Source organism: Oppia nitens, unplaced genomic scaffold, assembly GCF_028296485.1.
Source record: "Oppia nitens isolate AA-2021 unplaced genomic scaffold, nextdenovo-longstitch-racon4-pilon3 scaffold2_pilon_pilon_pilon, whole genome shotgun sequence".
NCBI classification, from domain to species: Eukaryota; Metazoa; Arthropoda; class Arachnida; order Sarcoptiformes; family Oppiidae; genus Oppia; species Oppia nitens.
Genome location: NW_026533210.1, coordinates 9,139,755 through 9,162,154, shown reverse-complemented (window position 1 = coordinate 9,162,154; position 22,400 = coordinate 9,139,755). Strand labels below are relative to the sequence as shown.

The 22,400-nt window shown below is 22.9% G+C and overlaps 2 protein-coding genes across 3 annotated transcripts; both read left to right on the top strand.

The window, feature by feature from the left end:
- The first annotated feature begins 9,751 nt into the window (after positions 1–9,751).
- LOC128956062 (uncharacterized) lies at positions 9,752–12,486 on the top strand. The gene is made up of 7 exons (XM_054301743.1): positions 9,752–9,832; positions 10,065–10,140; positions 10,267–10,337; positions 10,464–10,556; positions 10,651–10,725; positions 10,815–10,872; positions 12,304–12,486. Exons 1-7 carry the CDS (start codon positions 9,752–9,754, stop codon positions 12,393–12,395), a joined length of 546 nt encoding a protein of 181 aa, XP_054157718.1. The 3' UTR covers positions 12,396–12,486.
- A 2,413-nt stretch (positions 12,487–14,899) lies between these two features.
- Positions 14,900–19,754, top strand: LOC128956353 (formin-binding protein 1-like). Of its 2 annotated transcripts, none has more exons than XM_054302081.1 (7): positions 14,900–15,467; positions 16,976–17,142; positions 17,235–18,069; positions 18,513–18,610; positions 18,704–19,144; positions 19,244–19,398; positions 19,495–19,754. In XM_054302081.1, the coding sequence occupies exons 1-7, from the start codon at positions 15,444–15,446 to the stop codon at positions 19,659–19,661; spliced, it is 1,887 nt and encodes a 628-aa protein (XP_054158056.1). In that variant the 5' UTR covers positions 14,900–15,443; the 3' UTR covers positions 19,662–19,754. The 2 variants fall into 2 exon arrangements, with proteins under 2 accessions (XP_054158056.1, XP_054158055.1); XM_054302080.1 differs by having other exon boundaries at positions 14,901–15,467; positions 18,492–18,610.
- The last annotated feature ends 2,646 nt before the right edge of the window (positions 19,755–22,400 follow it).

Sequence of the window (22,400 nt, the reverse complement as noted above, 5' to 3'; positions counted from 1 at the left end):
AAAAATTTATTTGAGAAAAACATTATAATATTAATATGTATTTCAATTACATCACACATCTCATTCATTTATACAGTACATCGAGAGACACCAAAACCTTGAGTTTTTATTCAATAATAAATAAAACAAATTTGAGTCAAATATTAATATATTATAAGTAACTATTTATTCAATTATTCAGTCAGTCAGTCAAATATAACTAAAATAATTTTGTTGAATAAAATTATAAAAATTCTTAGAGAGCAATCATATCATTAAAAATAATTATTAATATTTATTGAAAATAACAAAATATTTATAATATATTAAAAAATTATATTAAATATTAAAAATATTTTAATTTTATTAAAAGAGAGAGTATTTATTATTTTTTGTTACTTTTAACAAAATTAAAACAAAATATACACATAAAAAAACACTTTTCACTTTTAGCACTGGAAAGTTGTCATCATTTTTTGAGCAAAAAAACTATTTGGTATTTGAAAAAAAACTATATAACAAAACTTTTTTTCAAATAAAAAATTTTTCTGGCGATAAAAAACTTTTGCCGCTTATGTAGGACATTACGCTCCGGGCGTTTATCAGTATATATATATACAGTATATTTTTAAAAGGTGTTATTACAGGTATATATATATAAAGTTTTGCTTTTAACATATAAGTACTTAACGTTTTTTTATAATAATAATAATTTCAGATAATATTTTCATATGATATTTGTCGCGTATCAATGTTTTTTTATTAGTTTTTTTTGTTAATATTATAATTATCAATAACAGCAACAACAACAACAACAACATCAAAAAAACTATTTAAAAATAGATTATCATATATAAAATAATTATGTGGTTAAAACCAAACAAAACAACAATGTTTTTATTTGTATGCATAATATTTTTATATTAATATTAGCGAAAGTTTAGTGTCAGTATCTCTAGTATGTAGTGATAAAATGAAACTAAAATATTGTTATTATTTTTTATATATGATATATACAAATAAAAAAATACAACAAGACTTGATTTACAACTATTATATTATATATGATATTATTATGTCGTAAATACTCAACAGTTTTGCTTCAAACTATATAATATACTAATAATGAGAATATACTGTACTCTTCATTATATTACATAAAATGTTTTTTTTTGTTGATTATTATACTAAACATTTTGTATGTTATTATTATCATTATTTATAATTTCCATTATTATTTAGTTATGTTGTATAGATTGTACAATAAAAATATTATTTTATTGTTGTTTTATTAATCTCTACAGGAATTAAATATATAAATTGAAATAAATATAATAAAGAAAATATAGTAATAATAATAATAATAATAATAAAAAAGAGATTTAAAATCAATTTTGTAGAAAAATATTTTTCTCTCTCTCTCTCTTATAAAAAGTAATTGAAGGCTTTTGCCAAACCAACAAACAGTTAGTTTTCTTTTATTAGTTAACTATTATAAAGTATTTTTTTAGTATTATTATTATTATTATTTTACTATAATATAATATCAGAGATTTTTAATTCCTAAAAACTAAATGCAAAATAAATAAAAATTTTATTTAAATAATAATAATAATCAGATTCCAATGAAATCGATCAATTACTATTTAGTTTTTTTATTATTTGAAAAAATATTTATTTTTTTTAATTAATATCGCATAAGTGTTATCGCTATATAATTTAAATTGTAATATAACTTAAAAAATTGTATAATGAAAATAATTATAAGATTGATATTTTAAATAAATTTTGTATTATTGTATCTAATATACATATATTTGAATAAATAAATTCATAATTGAATGAATAAACAACAACAAAAAAGGCTATAAAATTCTCAATGTTTTTAAATATTATTAAATAAATAATTAATACAAATAATGTAATAAATAATTTAATTTAAAGCAATGTTATCTACTGTATTAACAAAATTTATAATTCAATTTAATTCAGATTACATACACTATTAAAACTATGTTATTAAATAATAACATGTTTTTAATTTTATATTTGTTAATTATTTAAATTTATTAATAATATTAAATTGAATTAATATTTTTATATTTTATTTACTCGTTTTTATGGACACACACACACATTCACTATTCAATAGTTATCCAAAAAATATTACTAGTTATGTATAAAAAAATTATTTTTAATTATCAATTACTGATTTAGTCTATCGATAATTTATTAGCTATTAATTATTAATGGTATGCTTGCATTTATAACATATATTTAAATAGAAAATTATCACATATTTTCATATTTTTATATTTTATATAACATTGCAAATGTGTACACACAAAATAAATTGAACATTAATTTTTATTACTTTGCAAATAATTAATTTTTTACTATTTAAAAAAAAGAAGTATATTTAGGTTATATCTATATAGTAGTAGTTCATACAAATGACTAAATAGTTATTGAAAAATATATATAATATTTATGAAATAATTTTTATAAAAAATAAGTAAATTAATTAAATTTTTATAAAAGTCATACAATTTCCAATATTCTGCACTCAGTTATCCTAATAGTTGTGTAAACGTTGATTGCCGTCGATTTGTCAAATATTTTATCCCATAAATTGAATGTAGATTTTTTCTTAGGTTTATTATTAGTGTTATTTAAATTATTTCTATTAATAATACTATTTCGGTGACACTTATTGTTGGCAATGGCCTCACAATTGGGAACACTGCCGATACCGAAGCGCCGGTAGCTATAGATATTGCTCATACGGCTACCATTCCTCAGCAGATTCATCTGAGCCGAGTGCTCGTAAAATATATTGCCGTCGCTTATCATAATTATAATAATACAAAATATATATTATATATATTTATATATATATTTAGAAATACATTTTAAATAAAAAAATTTATTAGTTAATTTTTTACAAACAAAATATTTTTAAAAAATAACAATTGATTTTATTTATTATTTAAAGTCAGACATAAATAATACAAACAATTTTCACAATAAAACATTATTACTGAGACTAATACATAAATATTTCAAAAATCTTTTTAAACTAATAAATAGTTTTTTTTCACAATATTTCGCATATATTATTATTATTATTATTTGCAACAAAGTTTAATAGATATATTTAGAGATAGAGAGAGACTAAACACTAACTACAGTAAAACTGACTAAAAAATAAGTTACTTAAAGCTTAACTTAAAAAACTATTATATAATTATTAGGTTTAGTAAAAAATCAGTTGATATTATTAGTCGAAAAAAGGTTTGCATTGATCTTAATACTAATAATAATTGAAAACTAAATAATAACAACAAAAATTTAAAACAAAATCATCTTTTATTTAAATTGTTTAACTATGCTTAACAAAAATATTAGACACACACACACACACACACACACACACACACACACACACACACACACATACATACATACATACATACATACATACATACATATACACACACAATATGAAGTCATGCGACAATTTTTTAAAATTTTGTTTATTGTCATTAATTATTTGTTTTTCACTGTACATATGCCAACAATTTAATTGTCTTTATTATTTATTTATTTGAAGATCATTTAATAAATTAAATGAAGCTTTTAATATAATTATTTAATTTTTTAATAGTTATTTTTTTGAATAGTTATATACTGTATATGCATTGTATATGACAATGAAAAAATAAACAACAAATTTTGTTATGGTTAATTTAATTTATTAGATATTGCACACAATTATCCTATGTGTGTGTGTGTGTGTGTGTGTGTGTGTGTGTGTGTGTATGTGTGTGTATGTGTGTGTGTGTGTGTGTGTGTGTGTGTGTGTGTGTGTATGTGTGTGTGTGTGTGTGTGTGTGTGTGTGTGTGTGTGTGTGTGTGTGTGTGTGTGTGTGTGTGTGTGTGTGTGTGTGTGTGTGTGTGTGTGTGTGTGTGTGTGTGTGTGTGTGTGTGTGTGTGTGTGTGTGTGTGTGTGTGTGTGTGTGTGTGTGTGTGTGTGTGTGTGTGTGTGTGTGTGTGTGTGTGTGTGTGTGTGTGTGTGTGTGTGTGTGTGTGTGTGTGTGTGTGTGTGTGTGTGTGTGTGTGTGTGTGTGTGTGTGTGTGTGTGTGTGTGTGTGTGTGTGTGTGTGTGTGTGTGTGTGTGTGTGTGTGAGTGTGATTCATAGTAAAAATAAATATATTAAATTATTTATTATTTTAAATGTCTATAATTATGCAAAATTATCTAATTTTGCATACATTTTGTTTGGCAATTTATTTTTTTAATACTATATATTTATGAATATATTTATTTACAATCAATAATATATTGTATAGTATGGTAATTAACTTTTTGTTTATAAAGAGTTAAATCATGTTTATATAGTATTTTAATAATAATTTGGTTTGATTTATTGTTTTTATATCTAATTTAAATTATAGTACAAATACAGTTTAATCAATATTTAGGGTTTAATTAGTTGTTTTATAATTATAGTCTACGATAAAACCCATTTTTAGCCACTTTTATGGTATTAAAATCCAAATTTGAATTATTAAGGTTTTAGTTTAGGACAAAATTGCTTTAATAATTAATTTCTAATATATTATTAAAATTAGATTAATTTGTTTTTATTTTTTAATATTTCAATCTAATTTTTCTACATATTCATATAGTGTGCAATAATTTTATTTATTTTTACTATTATAATTTTTTTTATTCATAATTACAAAATAATTTTATAATATTATTTTGTGTGTCTAATAGTTTGATATTTTAATTTGGTATTTATTAATAGTCAACAACAAAAAAAAATAAAATAAAGTCAAAACTATTGAATAAACTTGAAAACTAACCAATGTAAAAATATATAAACTAGCACAAATTTTAATAATTAGTTACTGTATGAGTTTATTAGGAATCATTGTTTGATATATCATATAAATAAATATTATAAAGTTATTATTATAGAATATTTAGTTAAATTTGTTACATTATATAAGTTAACATAAAGTTATTAAAGATATTGAATAACTGGTAGTATTAATCGCTTACAATATTAATTGGATACTATTTTTTTAAACACGTGTTAAATCATGCACACGTGCATTGTTTGAAACATTTATTTTTTAAAAATCAATCAATTTTATTTTTTGAATCCAAAATTATTAGCAATTAGTTAAATGTTTTACAAAAAAAAATGTTAAATAATAACTAAAAATATCAAATGAAAAAATAAACAGAAATCAAATAAATATAATATTATTATTTTTTATTTAATAGTTTTGATATTTATTTAAACAAACAACAAAATTATTATTTTTTAAAAACTATAAACAACAACAAAAATCAAATAAATTAGTTTTCAATGCAATAATTTATTTATAATATTTAGTTATTAGTTTTTAGATATTATTGTCGCGCGACATAACCTAACATAAAACTTAAAGTAAAAATATATTTAGAAATAAGTTATATTCTATAGAATAGACACAAAAAATATATCTGAAATATTATAAATCAAAATAGCAAATATGACAAAAGTCATGGACAGTAGTATTAGTAGTGACTTAATGTGTTGCATATGTATGGATGATGACGACCAGCCAAACAATTTGATGACCGGCCAGTGCTTGTGTCGGGGCAGTCAACAGTACGTACACTTTGACTGTTTGAAACAATGGATCGAAGTCTCGGGACGGCTATCGTGTACTGTATGCGGATCGGCCTATCGTAACCTAGTGGTCACCCGACGGGCCAAATCGTTTCTATCGTTTTTAAAGCACCAGTGGCAAATTGCACTGTTACTAATATTAAGTGGACTGGCAGTTTGCTTATGGAGCTTCAATTTGTTTGGGATCGTATGGAAAGCCAACAAACTTGGACTAGAATTCTATACAATTGTTATCATTTGTTTATTATTAATCGTATGCATTGTTTTTGGTGTTTGGTTAGCCGTAAGTGATTATAGTAATTGGAAATTAACTAATCAGACAATACAAGTGATACAACAGAAACAACAATTAATATAATGTGACAACAAATCAATTATAATAATAATAATTATTATTTTTGAAAAATCAAATCAACTCTATAAGCATTTAGTATGGTTTCTATTAATAATATAATATACTGTAATATAATATCTATAATTTTTATAAAATATATTTAATATTTTTTGTGATATGTAAATATAATTTATTTTGAATCCAAAATTATTTTAATTATAGTTAAAATGTTTTGCAAAATTAAATAATAACTAAAAATTTAATATTATTTTTTCTGTAATAGTTTTATATCCTATTTTGGTATTTATTTAAACAAACATAAATTAAACCAACATTTTTTCTGCACGTTTATTGTTTGTACTTTACTGTTTAAACTTACATTACATTTAACAATACCCGTATTAAAAAACACGTATAAAATCATTCACACATGCATTGTTTCAAACATTAATTTCAAAAAAATCAAATCATTGATAAATGTTATAAAATTAATTTATTGCCAAAAATCAATTGCGATCTAATAAATACAATATCACTATAGATTATAAGTAATATAAGTACAACTAAAACGAAAAGTTATGAAAACAAACAGTGACCTAATGTGTTGCATATGTATGGATGACGACCAGCCAAACAATCTGATGACCGGCCAGTGCTTGTGTCGGGGCAGTCAACAGTACGTACACAATGGATCAAAGTCTCCGGTCGACTATCGTGTACTGTATGCGGAACATCCTATCGTAACCTAGTGGTCACCCGACGGGCCAAAGCGTTTCTATGGTTTTTCATAGACCACTATCTATTTTTACTGTCATGTCTAGTAATATGTCTAGTATTTGGATACTGGAACTACCTGTTCTCTTTGGCTCTAATCAAAATCAATGATATTGATAAACTTTTGAAAATTATTATACTGTTTATACTTGATTTAGTATTAGTTGTTATATTTGTTTTAAGTATTTCGATAGCCATTTGTAAATATAGGTATTGGCGACTAAATAATCAGATAATACAAGTGGTACAACAGTTAAACAACAATTTCAATAATAGGACAACAAATCAATTATAATTATTTATTTATTTTTTAAAAAAATCAAAATCTACTGTATAAGCATTTAGTATATGGTATCAAATATCTATATATTAGTTTATATGTAAATAATATATGTATAAATTAATTATATATAATTTTATGAATCCAAAATTAATGCAATTAGTTAAAAAAAATTTTAGATAAAAAAATATGTTGAATAATAATTAAAAATTTGAATACAGAATTCAAATAAATTTAATTTAATATTAATATTAAATTTTGTTGTTGTAATTGTTTGATATCTTAATTTAGTATTTATTAATAGTCAACAACAAAATAAAATCAACAATTTTTGTCATTGCTTAAACTATTGTATAAACTTGAGTCTCACTAAAAACTAACCTTTATTATAAAATCAATTACATATATACTGTATATATATTAATATATATAAACTAGGAGAAATTAAATTATTAGTTAAAACTAATCACTCTTTAATTACACTCGTTGTTTGATATATGAGTTTAAAAGTTATTATTTTTTTAAAATATTTATATCTTTAGTTAAATTTGTTACGTTAGATAAGTTAACATAAAGTTATCATAATATACAGAATAACAATAGTTTTCAATAATCACTAGTTATAAACCTTACAATAATAATTGAATACTATTTTTTTAAACACGTGTAAAAGCATACATAATGTACTCACACATGCATTGTTTGAAATATTAATTTTAAAAAAAAATCAATCAATCAAATAGCAAATATTGTACAAATAAATCAAAAGTCATGGACAGTAGTATTAGTAGTGACCTAATGTGTTGCATATGTATGGATGACGACCAGCCAAACAATTTGATGACCGGCCAGTGCTTGTGTCGGGGCAGTCAACAGTACGTACACTTTGACTGTTTGAAACAATGGATCAAAGTCTCGGGTCGACTATCGTGTACTGTATGCGGAACGGCCTATCATAACCTAGTGGTCACCCGACGGGCCAAATCGTTTCTATCGTTTTTAAAGCACCAGTGGATAATTGTCATGTCATGTCTGCTAATAGGACTGGTATTTTGCTTATGGAACTATCAGTTATCATTGGCTGTCATAAAAATGTTGAAAACTAACAAATTTGGATTATTTCATGTGATTGCAATGATTTTCATTAATTTAGTAGTAATCATATCATTTAGTTTTATTATTTGGTTAGTCATTGATAAATATATGTATTGGCGACTAAATAATATGATACTACGAGTACAACAGTTAAACAACAATTTCAATAATGGGACTACAAATCAATTATAATTATTTTTATAAAATCAAATCTACAGTATATGGTGTCAAATACGATATATTAAATTAGTTTCTAATACAATATAATATATCTATAAATTATATATCAGTTTTTTTTTATTGAATCCTAAAATTATTTCATTTACAGTTTAAATGTTTACAAAAAAAATGTTAACTAATAGTTATTAATTTTTTATTGAATAATAAAAAAAATGAAATTTAAATGATATTTCTTAATAATAATAATAATAATAAATTTCTTAAACTTAATTAAAGTTAATTTTACTCTCAATAAAATCAATAAAATAAGATTAATATGTATTTTAATTTATTGTTTTTTATCAGTCAATACGATAGTTGTTAGACATAATTTACTAGATCATAAAATTATCATGTTAATTTTAATATATATATAATCTAAATTAGATTAAAAAATTTATATAAATTTATATTTTATTACATAGTAGTAGTAATTTTATTATATTTAAAGGATAACTTTTTTATGTTAAAAGTGTATATTTACTACAATATAATTAGCATTTAAACAAAAAAAATAATCAATTGCAAAATCATGAGCATTATTACAAAATACTTAATTATATATAATTTTTTAATAAATATTTAAAAAGAAATATATTTTTTATAGTTTTCATGTAATTTACAAATTTATTATATATGATATATAACTGTATAAAAAACATAGACATAGACAGACAGTGAGAGAGAGAGAGAGAGAGAGAGAGAGAGAGAGAGAGAGAGAGAGAGAGAGAGAGACGGTAGGTTTGTTGACCATCAGTAATAAAATGTAATCATTTATTATTTAATAGTCGACTCCAATGGACACGTATGTGAACGTGCAATGAAAATGTGACTCTAATATTGATATAATAGGGAAACCAACAAAAAATATTTTAATATTATTACTAACTTTTTTTTTATTATTATTATATACAAAATATTATAATTAGTTATTACATTAATGCTGATTATTAGCACACAATCATACATATAAACCACAAAATTTTTATTTTTTTGGATACCTTGGAAACCATGGTTATTATAACTGTGTGTTTTGCAACTTGAAAAATATTGTACAAAAAAAATTAAATACTAAAAAGCTTTTTTTGACTAAACAAAAATATTTTTGTATTATTATTATTATAAATTTAGTTAAGTTTATTAAAAATGTAAAAAATTTTTGTTTATATTAATACAGTATTAATATGAAATAATTTAATGGTTGATATGTTGCTATTAGCATTTGTTGGACATAAATATTTTGTTAAAATAATTATAATATAAATATTAGTAATATAAATGGGGAGTCGTTTAATAGTGTTATCTAAAGAAAAATTAGATTTTTTTTGTGTGGATATAATTAACTGACTGACAAACAAACAAACCAATTGATAGTAAACAATGGTTAGGATTACAATACAAAAATTTTGTTCGTGTCTTGAATTATGGAAGGGTTGTGTATTGGCCGGAATATTCTCAATGGTAAGCAATCACTAATTTACTAATTTATTTTCAAACAAACAAACAAAACAAATAAACAATAATAACCCTAATATTCTATACTGACTTTTCATATATATACTCTATATATTAAAAAAAACATTTATTATTATTAATATAATTAATAATATTTATTATTATCAATATAATTAATATTTATTATTATTATTGTTAATATAATTAACATTTATTATTATTATTACATTTTTTAAAGGCAACAAGCATATTTGACTTATTATGGAGTATCGCTCATATGTTGGAGGAAAATAATATTTTAGTATTTTATCTATGTAAGTTTATTATTAATTTTATTTATTGAGATCTATAGTATTATATAAATACTATGTGGAAAAAATATCTGATAATATTTATTAATTGTATTATCAATATATATTTATGTCATAATTTTTTTCAAGTGTTTACTTTGGGTATTCAAAGTGTGCTATTCATTATCGCTTCCGGGCTTTTATTTGTAGGACTTGTCAAAGTATATTATTATTATTATTTTATTTTGATAATAATATTATTATATAAATTAAATGATATTATTATTATTATCTTAAGTACTAATTTTATTTTTAAAAAATAATAATAAAAACAAATCATTAACTAGAAAGCCAAATGGTTATTACTTCCGTGGATTGTTTTAGCCATTATTGATATACTCATCAATTTTCTCATATCATTTATGGAGCTAACTATAACTGTAAGCAAACAAAACAAAATAATAAAATATTTATATATTTATTTTTTAATTAATTAATATTTATTTTATAAATCAATCCCATAATAATAATAAGAGTCGGACATATGGTTCGCCGTGTATTATACCGGTTGCCGGACTGGCCGTAACCATAATGGTTTGCGCCGTTTTGGTCAGTCATATATATTTTATCATATTTTAACCCTCTTTCCTATATATATATTTTAATAAAATAAAATTTTATATTTATTTGTCTTATAGTTATATTGCTTATTATGTGTTTTCGCACAATTTTTAATATACAATGGAAAGAATATTGGTAAGTATTGTTAATAATAAATTTATATATTATTTTCTAATATAACTAATAATTATAATATATTTTGATGAATGTTTTAATGTCATGAAATAATCATTTTTTGTTAAGCAAATTATAATTACATTAATATTAATTTTTTCTTTAAATACTGTCTGTATATTCATTGGAGAATAGTTCAAATATTTTCAATAAAATTTTTAGAAGAAATTAAAATCAAATAAATTATTTGAAATAATACATTATATAGTTAGTGATTGTTTACTATTATTATAATTTATAAATACAGTAAATCTTATTGTTTAGATAGAAATAGAGTCTTATTTATAAATGTTGATAAAATTGCTGATAAATACCAGTAGTTTTCCTACTATTGACAATACTAGTAGTCTATTGTAGTATTTTTAGACACCAATAGACAAATATGTAGGATATATACTGTAGTATATTATAAACAGTATATGAAAATATTTATAAATATTGATATAAAATTTTAATACAAAAATTTAAATCGGATTACACTGTGAATTACAATTTGTAATACAATATATAGTGCAATATAATTTTATAATTTCTATAAAATGATCATGGACATATATAGTATTTTGCTCCAGCATTAATTAATTTGTCTACAAAAAAAATAAATAATTCAACTAAAAAAATCAATAACTGTATTAATAGAGTGTAGTCAGTGATCCAATACACAAAAAAAAAATAATACCTGTATTTTTTAACTAAAAATTTTTTTTTGAAACTATGACAGTTGTACAACAAGTTGTTATAAAAATCATAAAAATATATTACAATTTAACACCAAAAAACTTACACTGATCTAAATACTTTACACACCAACAACAAAATCACACAATTTGTTGTTTTGAACCCATTGTTTTTTGACAATTTGACACGGATCACCTATTAAAGTAATAGTAATAATAATACATAAATGTCAAGTTTAATTAATCAATTTTTTTATTATTATTATTAGTAGTAGTAAAAGCTTAATAACAAAAAATTATTTGACGAGAAAAAATTACACATAAAAATTTACCAATAATTTCATAGGTTTTTTTTTGTGTTCAAAATAAAAACTACCGGGTAGTCTAATAATTATTATATTGATTTTAATGCCATTAAAAAAAATTTAGGAAAAAAATATAAATATTATTAGGCGTTAATTTTGTGAAAAAGTTAATTTTTAAAATTTATTTTTCTCACTCTTTTAAACTACACCTTAATTTTTTAACAGACAAAATATTTAAAATATTTTACAACAAAATTTCTTAATCAATAAAATAAAATATATGAATAAATTTAAATACATAAATAAATCTAATTTCCTCATAAAACTACTGTATTTTTTTTGTATATAAAAATAATAATTTATTTTAGTTTAATTAAATTAATAATATAATAATAATTATTATTATTTAGTCAATTTGGATGATACAAGTGATGAGCCGCCAATTGAAAACAATAATGTACTGTCACTGCCGCAAGTGGCCACACCACGGGATGCCTGGTAAATGGGTTGGTTGGTTGGCTACCGGTGCTCTCTTAATTAAAAAAAAAATTGGTCCAGTAGGAACTGTCTAGTTAAAATGATTATATAAAAAAATAATGATGATCATGATGAAATTTTTTTGATGAAAAATTCAACAAAAACAATATAAATTGGTATAAAGCGCTACAAAACATTTTTTGGTGTTTAATATATTGTTACAAATATATTGATATAAATATATTGATATTAAACAATTTATTTGTTTGACATTTAATTTTATTATATACTGTATATCTAACATTTCAATTCAAGCTAAATTCAAACCCCCAATTGTTTTTTTAAATATATATATTATACATAATGTTATAATTTTTTCTATAAACAAAAATACATACATAAATATTTATATTTTGTATAAAAAAATATTAAAATAATTGCGTTAATATAATATAATATGATAATAATAATAATTATTATTATTATTACAAAGTTCAAATTCAAAAATAAAAATTATCTGTAATAATATAATTATTTATTTTGAAATTAATTTGTTGTAATATCAATAACTGGATTTATTTATAATAAAAATTATAAATGTTATTTGATAAATATTTTGCTATTAATTTTCTTTAAAAAAAATTCAATGAATTATTTTAATATCAAACAATAAAATTGCTGTAACAGTAAATAGTTATATAAAATAATATTGATAATAATATTATTTTTAATACAGTATTATTGTTATTAATTTTTATCTAACACAAGTGTGTTTTCAAGTATATAAATTATATAATATATCTAAAACGATACAGTTAATAAAAATTTTTCAATAATATTTACTCTAAAAATAAGTTGCATGCTGCAAATTATAATTTTATTAATACAATATATACTGTATACAATCATGGTAAGTGTAGTAAAAAAATTAATTATTTTATTTACACCATTGATAAATAATAAATGAGTTGTATGATTTAATAACACTTTATTGTTATTTTTTTAATTATCACACACATACATACACACACACATACACACAATGTGTTATTATAAATTTATTAATCATAATTATTAATAACAAGTTTAGAAGTATTAAAGTAGATTACATATACTATGCTAACAATTTTGATAATAAAATATATATATATATATATATATACTGTATATTGTACACAGTTTGATGTACAAGTGGCAATACAAATACAGTATATGACATTTATCATATATAATATAAATTATATAATTTTTCTATTACAATATATATATATATATATCAGCAATATTTAATTTTATAACGTCTATATACAGTACAATAAAATGTTATTTTCCTAATGCTAATATAATACTGCTAATAATTGCTGATTATATAACAAATTTTGTTTAAATTAATAATTTAATAATAATAATAATAAATTATTTTTTTTAAAAAAACTTTTTATTATAAGGAACTTTTATATAGCAATAAAAATCTCTAAACGGAAATCCCTATATATTGTATATTACACTTTAATATAATAATATATACAATAATAACTATACGATAATAAAACTAATTAATTGTCAAATTTAGTTAATTTAATAATTTTTTTGATGAACTATAAAAATTCATTACTACCACTACTTATACAGTATTTTGTTTTGCATACTAAAAATGTCTTAATTTTTTTTTGTGTTGTATTAGTGTTTAAAAGATAAAAGCGATACAACAACAAAATATTTATGCAATATTTATGCAATTATATTGTTTTCTCGCAAAAATTATAATAATAATTATAATTATTATATTTAGTTAACACATTCACATTCACACACACACATAGACACCAAACAAAAAAACTGGTTATCCATATATTGCAGTATATGATTGACATCAAGTGTCGCTGCCTGTCATCACACACATCATTGTCCCAATCATTTGACATTAAAATAATAACAATTTAATAATAATAACAATAATAAAACTACAATAACTTAATCAATCAATAAAAAATAAAATTTGACCCCATCTAAAATGTGCATGCTAAAATAATTTTCTATACCCCTCTCTATCTATCTCTCTCTCTCTATATATATAATATAAATATTAGTTTATCGTTTGTTTGTCAAACAGTTTGTTTATTAAACAGTATTTATACTTTATATATATATATATTGGGGTTTAAAAGATAAATAAGTTTTTATTTCAAAACATTTACTTCAAACACACTGTACTTGATTGGCACTGTTGACAGTATAGGTAAAGTACAGCAACTATTAGTTAAATAGTATAGTAATCCAACTATTTTTAGCAATTATTTCATTTTATTTTAAGTATACATTTATTAAACGCATAGCTGTGTAGTGAATAATAATAAAGAATAATACAGAAAAACATTTGCTTTTTTTAACGCTAACTCCTCTCAAATACATTAATACTCTGTTAGTAATCATAATATGTATAGTTTGATAGGATTTTATATCGCAACCTATGGCTAACTAAGCATAGCTATGGCTATAGTATTGCCAGTGTTTTAGACATATATAGTTTTAGGAGAGTTAATGTTTATTGCATAGACTGTACTGTTGTGTTGTTGTAATGTAATGTATGTGTTGTTGTGTTCACCATAGCTATAGCTATAGCACTGCTGCTGTCGTTATAATTCAGTGAATCGCATATCACAGACAAAACACAAACACATAATACATATTCACTGAGAAAAATGTTATAATATTTTTATATATCATATACTGTAGTGAAATGACAGCCTTCAAGACGCGTCTCATATCATAATAAAACAACAATTTATTATTATTCAGATTATTATTATTATTAATATTATTGTTGTTGTCTTCATCATCATCGACAACAACAACAACAACGACAGTAGTGATGACCATTCAAGTGATGATTGTATAGATCAACGACAACAACAACAACAACACTAACCAGCCATTAGTAGTGTGTGTATATGTGAAGACAACCATTTGATCCCATCAATCATTTTTTAAAAGATATATAAATCATATATCTATATATAAATACAGTGACATTGGATTTTTTAAAGTGATTTTTTTTCATCTTCAATAAGCCATGAGTTGGGGCCATGAGTTGTGGGTATGTATTGTCGTCTACTCTGATCTGATACCAAAATCCCGAGTATAGTGTGTCTTATCGTCGGTATTATCGCTATATCACTATTAATCAGTTGGTCTCTTATAGTTTAGTCAACTATTAATTCAGATAATTGTGTGATAATCTGTGTGTCAATTATCATATATATATATATGATATGATATATACATCCAATAGGATATCCAACAACAACAACAATAAAATGTGGCTATAAATTGGTTGACAATTGTTTGTTGATGTTATTGTTAAATCAATTGTTATTATAATAAATAATTGATTTAAATTAAGTGTTATATTATAATATTGAATGATTTGTATGTAATGTATATATCATATCATTTATATATTATTTAGGATATTATCGGCCAATGTATCGTCGCTTAAATTATTATTTTTAATAAAATTTTATATATAATATATTAAAATGATTCATACAGTAGTTTATATGATAGATATATCGTTATAGTAAACATATCTGTCATTTAACAAAAAATGATTATTAATTATGATTTAATAAATTAGTGTTTATTATTATTATTAGTATCATTAATAATATTAATATTAGTGTTACCCTCTTATCTCTACATTATATATATATATAACTTATACAACAATTTGATGTCTCAAAAAACCTAACTTATCATATATCAAACCAAACAAACCACACATCATAACAATGAAATGCATTGTTTTTTGTTTGTTGTTTTAATTAATTAAATATCATTTTTATTGTATTATATGTAAAAAAAAACTAAAAGTTTTTAAATCTCAACTGTCGATCAAATAATTAGCCATTAAGTAACACCTCTCATGTGTTTTGTTTCATTGAACCCATTATTATAATTATTATTATGTCAATTATTGATATATAATTTGTCGCATATTTGTGTCAAAAATAATGATAATATGTTAGAGAGAGAGAGAGAGAGAGAAAGTTAAAAGTTTTTTTTAAAAATATAATTTGGGAAAATTATTTACACAAATAAATAACAAAAAATTTTAGGGAAAAAAACTTATTTAATATAATAACAATACAGTAATGAGATTGAAAATTTCAATTTGAAATATATATTTTTTGTAATTATATAGTCTATATATATTTATTTTATTAATAGATTGATTATATATATATAAATTGTTATAAAAATGTGTGAACCAATTTTGTTTTTATTTTAATTCATATGATAGCCTAATAACTACTGTGTTTAATATATATATATCATATTACCGGTACAATTATTTAAAATGAAACAAAATCGTAACTAATATTTGACGATCAATTTTTTTTGTAAATGATAGAAAGTTTTATTTTAATTGACACTATTTCAATATATATATATTTATATATTGAATTACAATATCATATATTTACTGTAGATATCATAACAATAATAACATGAGATCTACTCTTGTATATAGTAATTAAAAAAAAAATTGAAACTAATTTTATATCAAAAAAAATTTTTATTTAAATAAAATAAAAATATTAGGATCAATACGACAACCTGTCGGTCCATACCCATCGGGGCATTGAATTTCTTGATAAATTTGGCCAATTTGTTAAGGAAAGGGCAAACATTGAGATTGAATACGCGGCCAAATTGAGACGTCTGGTCAAGAGTTACCAAATGAAGAAAAAAGACGACGAAGAGAATCAGTAATTGAATTGAATTTTTTTTTTGGACACTATTTTCACAATTGAATTGTCACTTAATTTGTTTTTTTTCTCTCTTATAATAATAACTTTAGATTAACAGTATGTAAATCGTTTAATATGATGACCCAAGAAGTGGTTGATCTGGCCGGTCAGCACGAGACGATTGCCGAGAATATGAGTGCACAGATTGTCAAAGACATTGCCACACTGTTGAAAGAGTTGAAAGACGAAAGGAAACGATATCTTCAGGAGGGGGCGAAAAATCAGACGGCACTGCAAAACCATTACAACCAGTTAGACAAAGCAAAGAAGGCGTACGAAAAGGCCTACAAAGAGGCTGAGAAAGCACAGGACAACTACCAGAAAGCCGACGCAGATCTGAATCTATCGCGAGCTGAGGTCGAAAAGGCACGAATGATAGCCAACGGCAAGAATCAGATGTGCGACGAATGTAAGACAGAATACGCGAATCTCTTGCAAAAGTCGAATGAATTGCAACGACGACACTATACGGAACTGATGCCTAAGATATTCAATCAGCTCCAGGATATGGAGGAACGGCGGTCGGCTTGTATACAGAATTTTATGAAACAAAGTGCTCATATTCATCGGCAAGTTTTCCCGATTATCAACCAGTGTCTGGACGGTGTACTCAAAGCATCGGATAGAATTGATCCGAAAGAAGATAGTCGGCAAGTGATTGAACGATTTAAATCGGGTAATAATCCGCCCGAAGATATTCCATTCGATGATCTGAGTAATCCGCGACCCGAATCCGATAATAATGGCGGTATTCCGCGGGGTGTCGGCGGCAGTACTACATTGAACTATTCGAGTTCAATCAAATCGGAAACATTGAGGAATACACTGTCGGCGGCGAGATTCAAGAAAAGGGGCGGAATTTTTGGTATATTTGCATCAAATAAGGTATTGTTTTTTTTGTTTGTTTTTGCAGTATTTTCAATACTTTTGTTTTTTTTAATTATATTAAATATATCTTTACGATTTAAATCATTTATCAATTTTTTTTAAATATTTATTTCTCTCTTTTTTCCACTGATATCTATTACTCTGACATTGGACTTAACATAACTTTTTAAAAAAAATTTCAAATTTATCAACTTTTCTCTTAATATTTATCTATTTTTGTAAGTACTTGACTATATATATATATATATATTATTGCATTAATATTATTATTAAATTTTAATTTTTATAATATTAAACATAAGTTTATTTTTTATATATCAAAAAAATTAGTCCTAACATTTAGATAACACAAATTTATAATAATGTAATACTGTATTATAAATAGTGAATAATTTTATTTATTTATTTAACAATTGCAGTCCAATATTGACGATTCAAAGGATGATTACGCAGATCTACCACCAAATCAAAGGCGAAAACGAATACAAGCGAAAATCGACCAAATCGTTAAAGATATAGCACAAGAAACAGCTGTCAGGTAATTGGGATCAGCTTTTCTTTTATTGTGTGGATGATATATATACAGAAAGAGGTAACTCAATGGTAATTATGTTGTTGTTGTTTATTGCAGAGATGGACTGATGAAAATGAAACAGGCATACGAACAAAACAGTGCATTGGGTGATCCACTGTCCGTCGAGGGACAGTTGACCGAAAATGGACACAAAATGGAAAAATTTCAAACCGAACTCAAAAGGTTTCAGAATCTTTTGGCCGAAGTAGTTGATGGAAAACCGTTTACGCCGTCGGCCCAGAAAAAGTCGTCATCGCATCGAAATAGTATATCAGAAGATTCACTGTCGAGGAGTGCATCGGAATCAAGTGTTACCATAAACAACAATACGAATAATACTACTTCTTTTACCAATAATAATAATAATTTAAATATCACTAATAATGCTATTAATAATAGTAATAATCGGTCATCAAATTCACTGCAAACAGTCATTACTAATAATCATAGCAATCATAATAATCACAACAACGATACGTCGTCTCACGATAATAACGAGTATGTTATCATTAAAATATTTTTTTATTAATATTAATAATATTGTAAATTGTTATTAATAATTAATTAACAATTTAAAAAACTTTACAAAAATTACAGTTCAAATAGTCCTGAAAGTGGGATTAGCACGAGTCACCTGAGCATCGCTGACGTCGAGTTTGTCGATGAAGTCGATGGGGTCGACGATGTCGACACATCGTTTGATGATCCACTGCCATCGTTAGGGTCAGCCAAAGCTCTCTATGCATTTGAAGGTACCGGTAGTTTTGTTTTAATTTCCATTAAACAAAGAGGTATCTTAACTAATGATATTTTGTTTGTTTGTTTTTCGGTTGAATCTGGAACTACAGCTCAAAGTGAAGGCTCAATAGCAATGGGTGAGAATGAAGAGTTCGAAGTGGTAGAGCTCGATCAGGGAGATGGTTGGACACGAGTCCGACGTATGAATGAGCCCATTGAAGAGGGTTTTGTGCCAACCAGTTATATCGAGTCCAGACTATATGACAATAACTGCTGATTGATTTTTTTAAAGTTGATTTAAGAGTGTATTTAAAAATATTTTTTAGGCCTATAATTCTAATCTAATTATATATTATTATTATTATTATTGCTTATTATTGAAGTGTTATTATTATTATTATTATTATTGAGTATATATATATATTTTTTTAAACAAACAAAAAAAAATAATCAACAATTTAATGATGATTATGATTGCATTTGTTGTTAATGAAATTTTATGTTGTTTTCTGACACACACACACACACATACATATATACATACAGTTGATCCTCTAAATATTGTTTGTGTAAATGATGTCATTAGTAGTTAATGCTCTCTTTTTTTCTCACCCTGTTGTGTGTGTGTCCATTACTTAGACAAGTACGGTAAACACCAACAAAAATATCAACTTATTATTATTATTATTATTTTGTAACGGGTCATAGTCTCAACAATTAGCGACAATAGTAGGGGGTAATGATTTTTGGTTAAAAAAAATTTTGATATCTGGTAAACGTACGTACAGTACATGTATTATTGAAAAAAATATGTGTAGAAAATATCATATTTTGTGTGTATGTATATGTGTGTGGATATTAAAAAAATATTGTATATTATATTTTTGTTTTTTTAATAACATATAATTATCGGTAAATTTACCTTGTTAAAATCTATAACACTATTGCTAGTATCACATGTATGTGTGGGTGGGTTTACCAGATATACTTAAAATTAAAACCTATTAATTTATTATCTAATTTTTATTGTTGCTAATTATTATGGCAATGGTAACGCGTTTTAAATGGCAATGTGTTTTAATTTTATTATTATTATTTTAAATATCTTAATATTTTTTTCACCATGGATAGTTTTATTGATTGATTGATTTATATGATGACCACCCATTGATTTTAGTTACATTATTATTATCAATGAGATGTGTATTTTATTTATTTTTTTCAAAAACATAGTTTATTTTTATTAAGTATTTACAGTAATATGTTTCAAATATTTTTAAAATGATATCTTAATTTATTATTATTATTATTTATAATTTTATCGGTAAATTATATACAAAATTATGTAATAGTGATTGATTTTATGAATTGAAAAAACCAACATTTGGTGCTTTAATTATTAATATTTATAAATATTATTAGTTTATATACATTTAAAAATAACAATCAAACAAACCGTGATTATATAATGCATATATAATTATAATAGTTTATTTAAAATTAATATTTATTATTGCTTGTTATGTATTTTTTTTATTGAGAAAACAAAAATTTGCTTTAATATAGTATTTTTTGAATATCATAAATATTTGAAAAAATGTTTGAGAGAAAGAGAGATAAATATTGAGTTATTATTTTATTTTACTTGAGTGCCACATATTATTATTATTATTTTTACAATTGAATTGTACATTATTATTATTAATAATTATTATTATAATCACATATTTTTTATGTAATTATAAATTATATACAAACAAACAAACAAACACAGAAAAAAACATATGAATAATTATATTTTATTTTTGCTGATGAAAAAAATTATATAAAAAAGTTAAAAATGTATATATAAAATATTTGTATGAAATATAATTTATTATTATTATTTTTATTGTTTTTTTTAATAATTTTAGATTCCTTAATTTTTTCCAAACCATATATATATAATTTTTTATTTATATGATATATATTATGTTTGGATAATTATTATTTAAATTAGCCATATATTTTTTTAGGTACTACTACTACTACTGTTGTAAATGTAATAAATGTGCAAATCTTAATAATGTGATAATCATTTTTTCCATTTTGCAAAACAATTTTTAATTAATTAAAATTAAAAAATATAATCAAAGTATAAGTCACTATTGAAAAACAAAATTATAATATCTATATAAAAAAATATATAATAATTATTATTACTATTGTTTAATATTGTAGAAAAAGGGATAATCTTAAAGCTCTACTACACTAACATAACTCAGCCGACAAATATTTGAACTGTAGATCCAGGACACTATAAAATAGTTTATATAGAGTTTATATCCTTATTGAATCTACCTGGATAACATTTATATATATAAATGGGTAAACTATAATATTAAACTTATAGTTAGTTTAAAGGGTTATTACTGTGTTGTGGAGGTGTCGGGTTTTATGAATGTCCTTTTTTTACTACTTAGTTTCTAATTGTATATAATATTATTGTCATTCAAATGTTAAATTTAAACAATAACAACAACAAAATGCTATATATATACTGTAATACTGTATTAGAAAAAATTATTTTATGATGTCTACTATTTTACCCCCCTCCCCCCCAGCTATTAGCTGCAAATTGTAATGTATATTTTAAAATGAAAATGAGAGATAATAAAGCAATTATTGTAAAATTATACAGTAATTTTCCACATTGTAATATTCTACATTATCAACATTCTACATAAAATCTACCTTGATATAAAAATTGCTACTTATAGTTATAAAAAAAATTAAATTATAAAATTACAGTGTATCAAATACAATTGGAAATTTTCTAATAATTACAAAATTAGTTTATTTTACACTTACACAGTATACATGTGTTTTATAGCATTATTTATTAAACAATTAAATTAGATTTTTTTTAAAAATCAAATAACTTCATTAAAAATTAGTCATAGCTTTTATCATAACCTATTAAAAAAGTTATTTATTTATTTTAGTAATTATTTATTAATAAATACTGTAAATACCA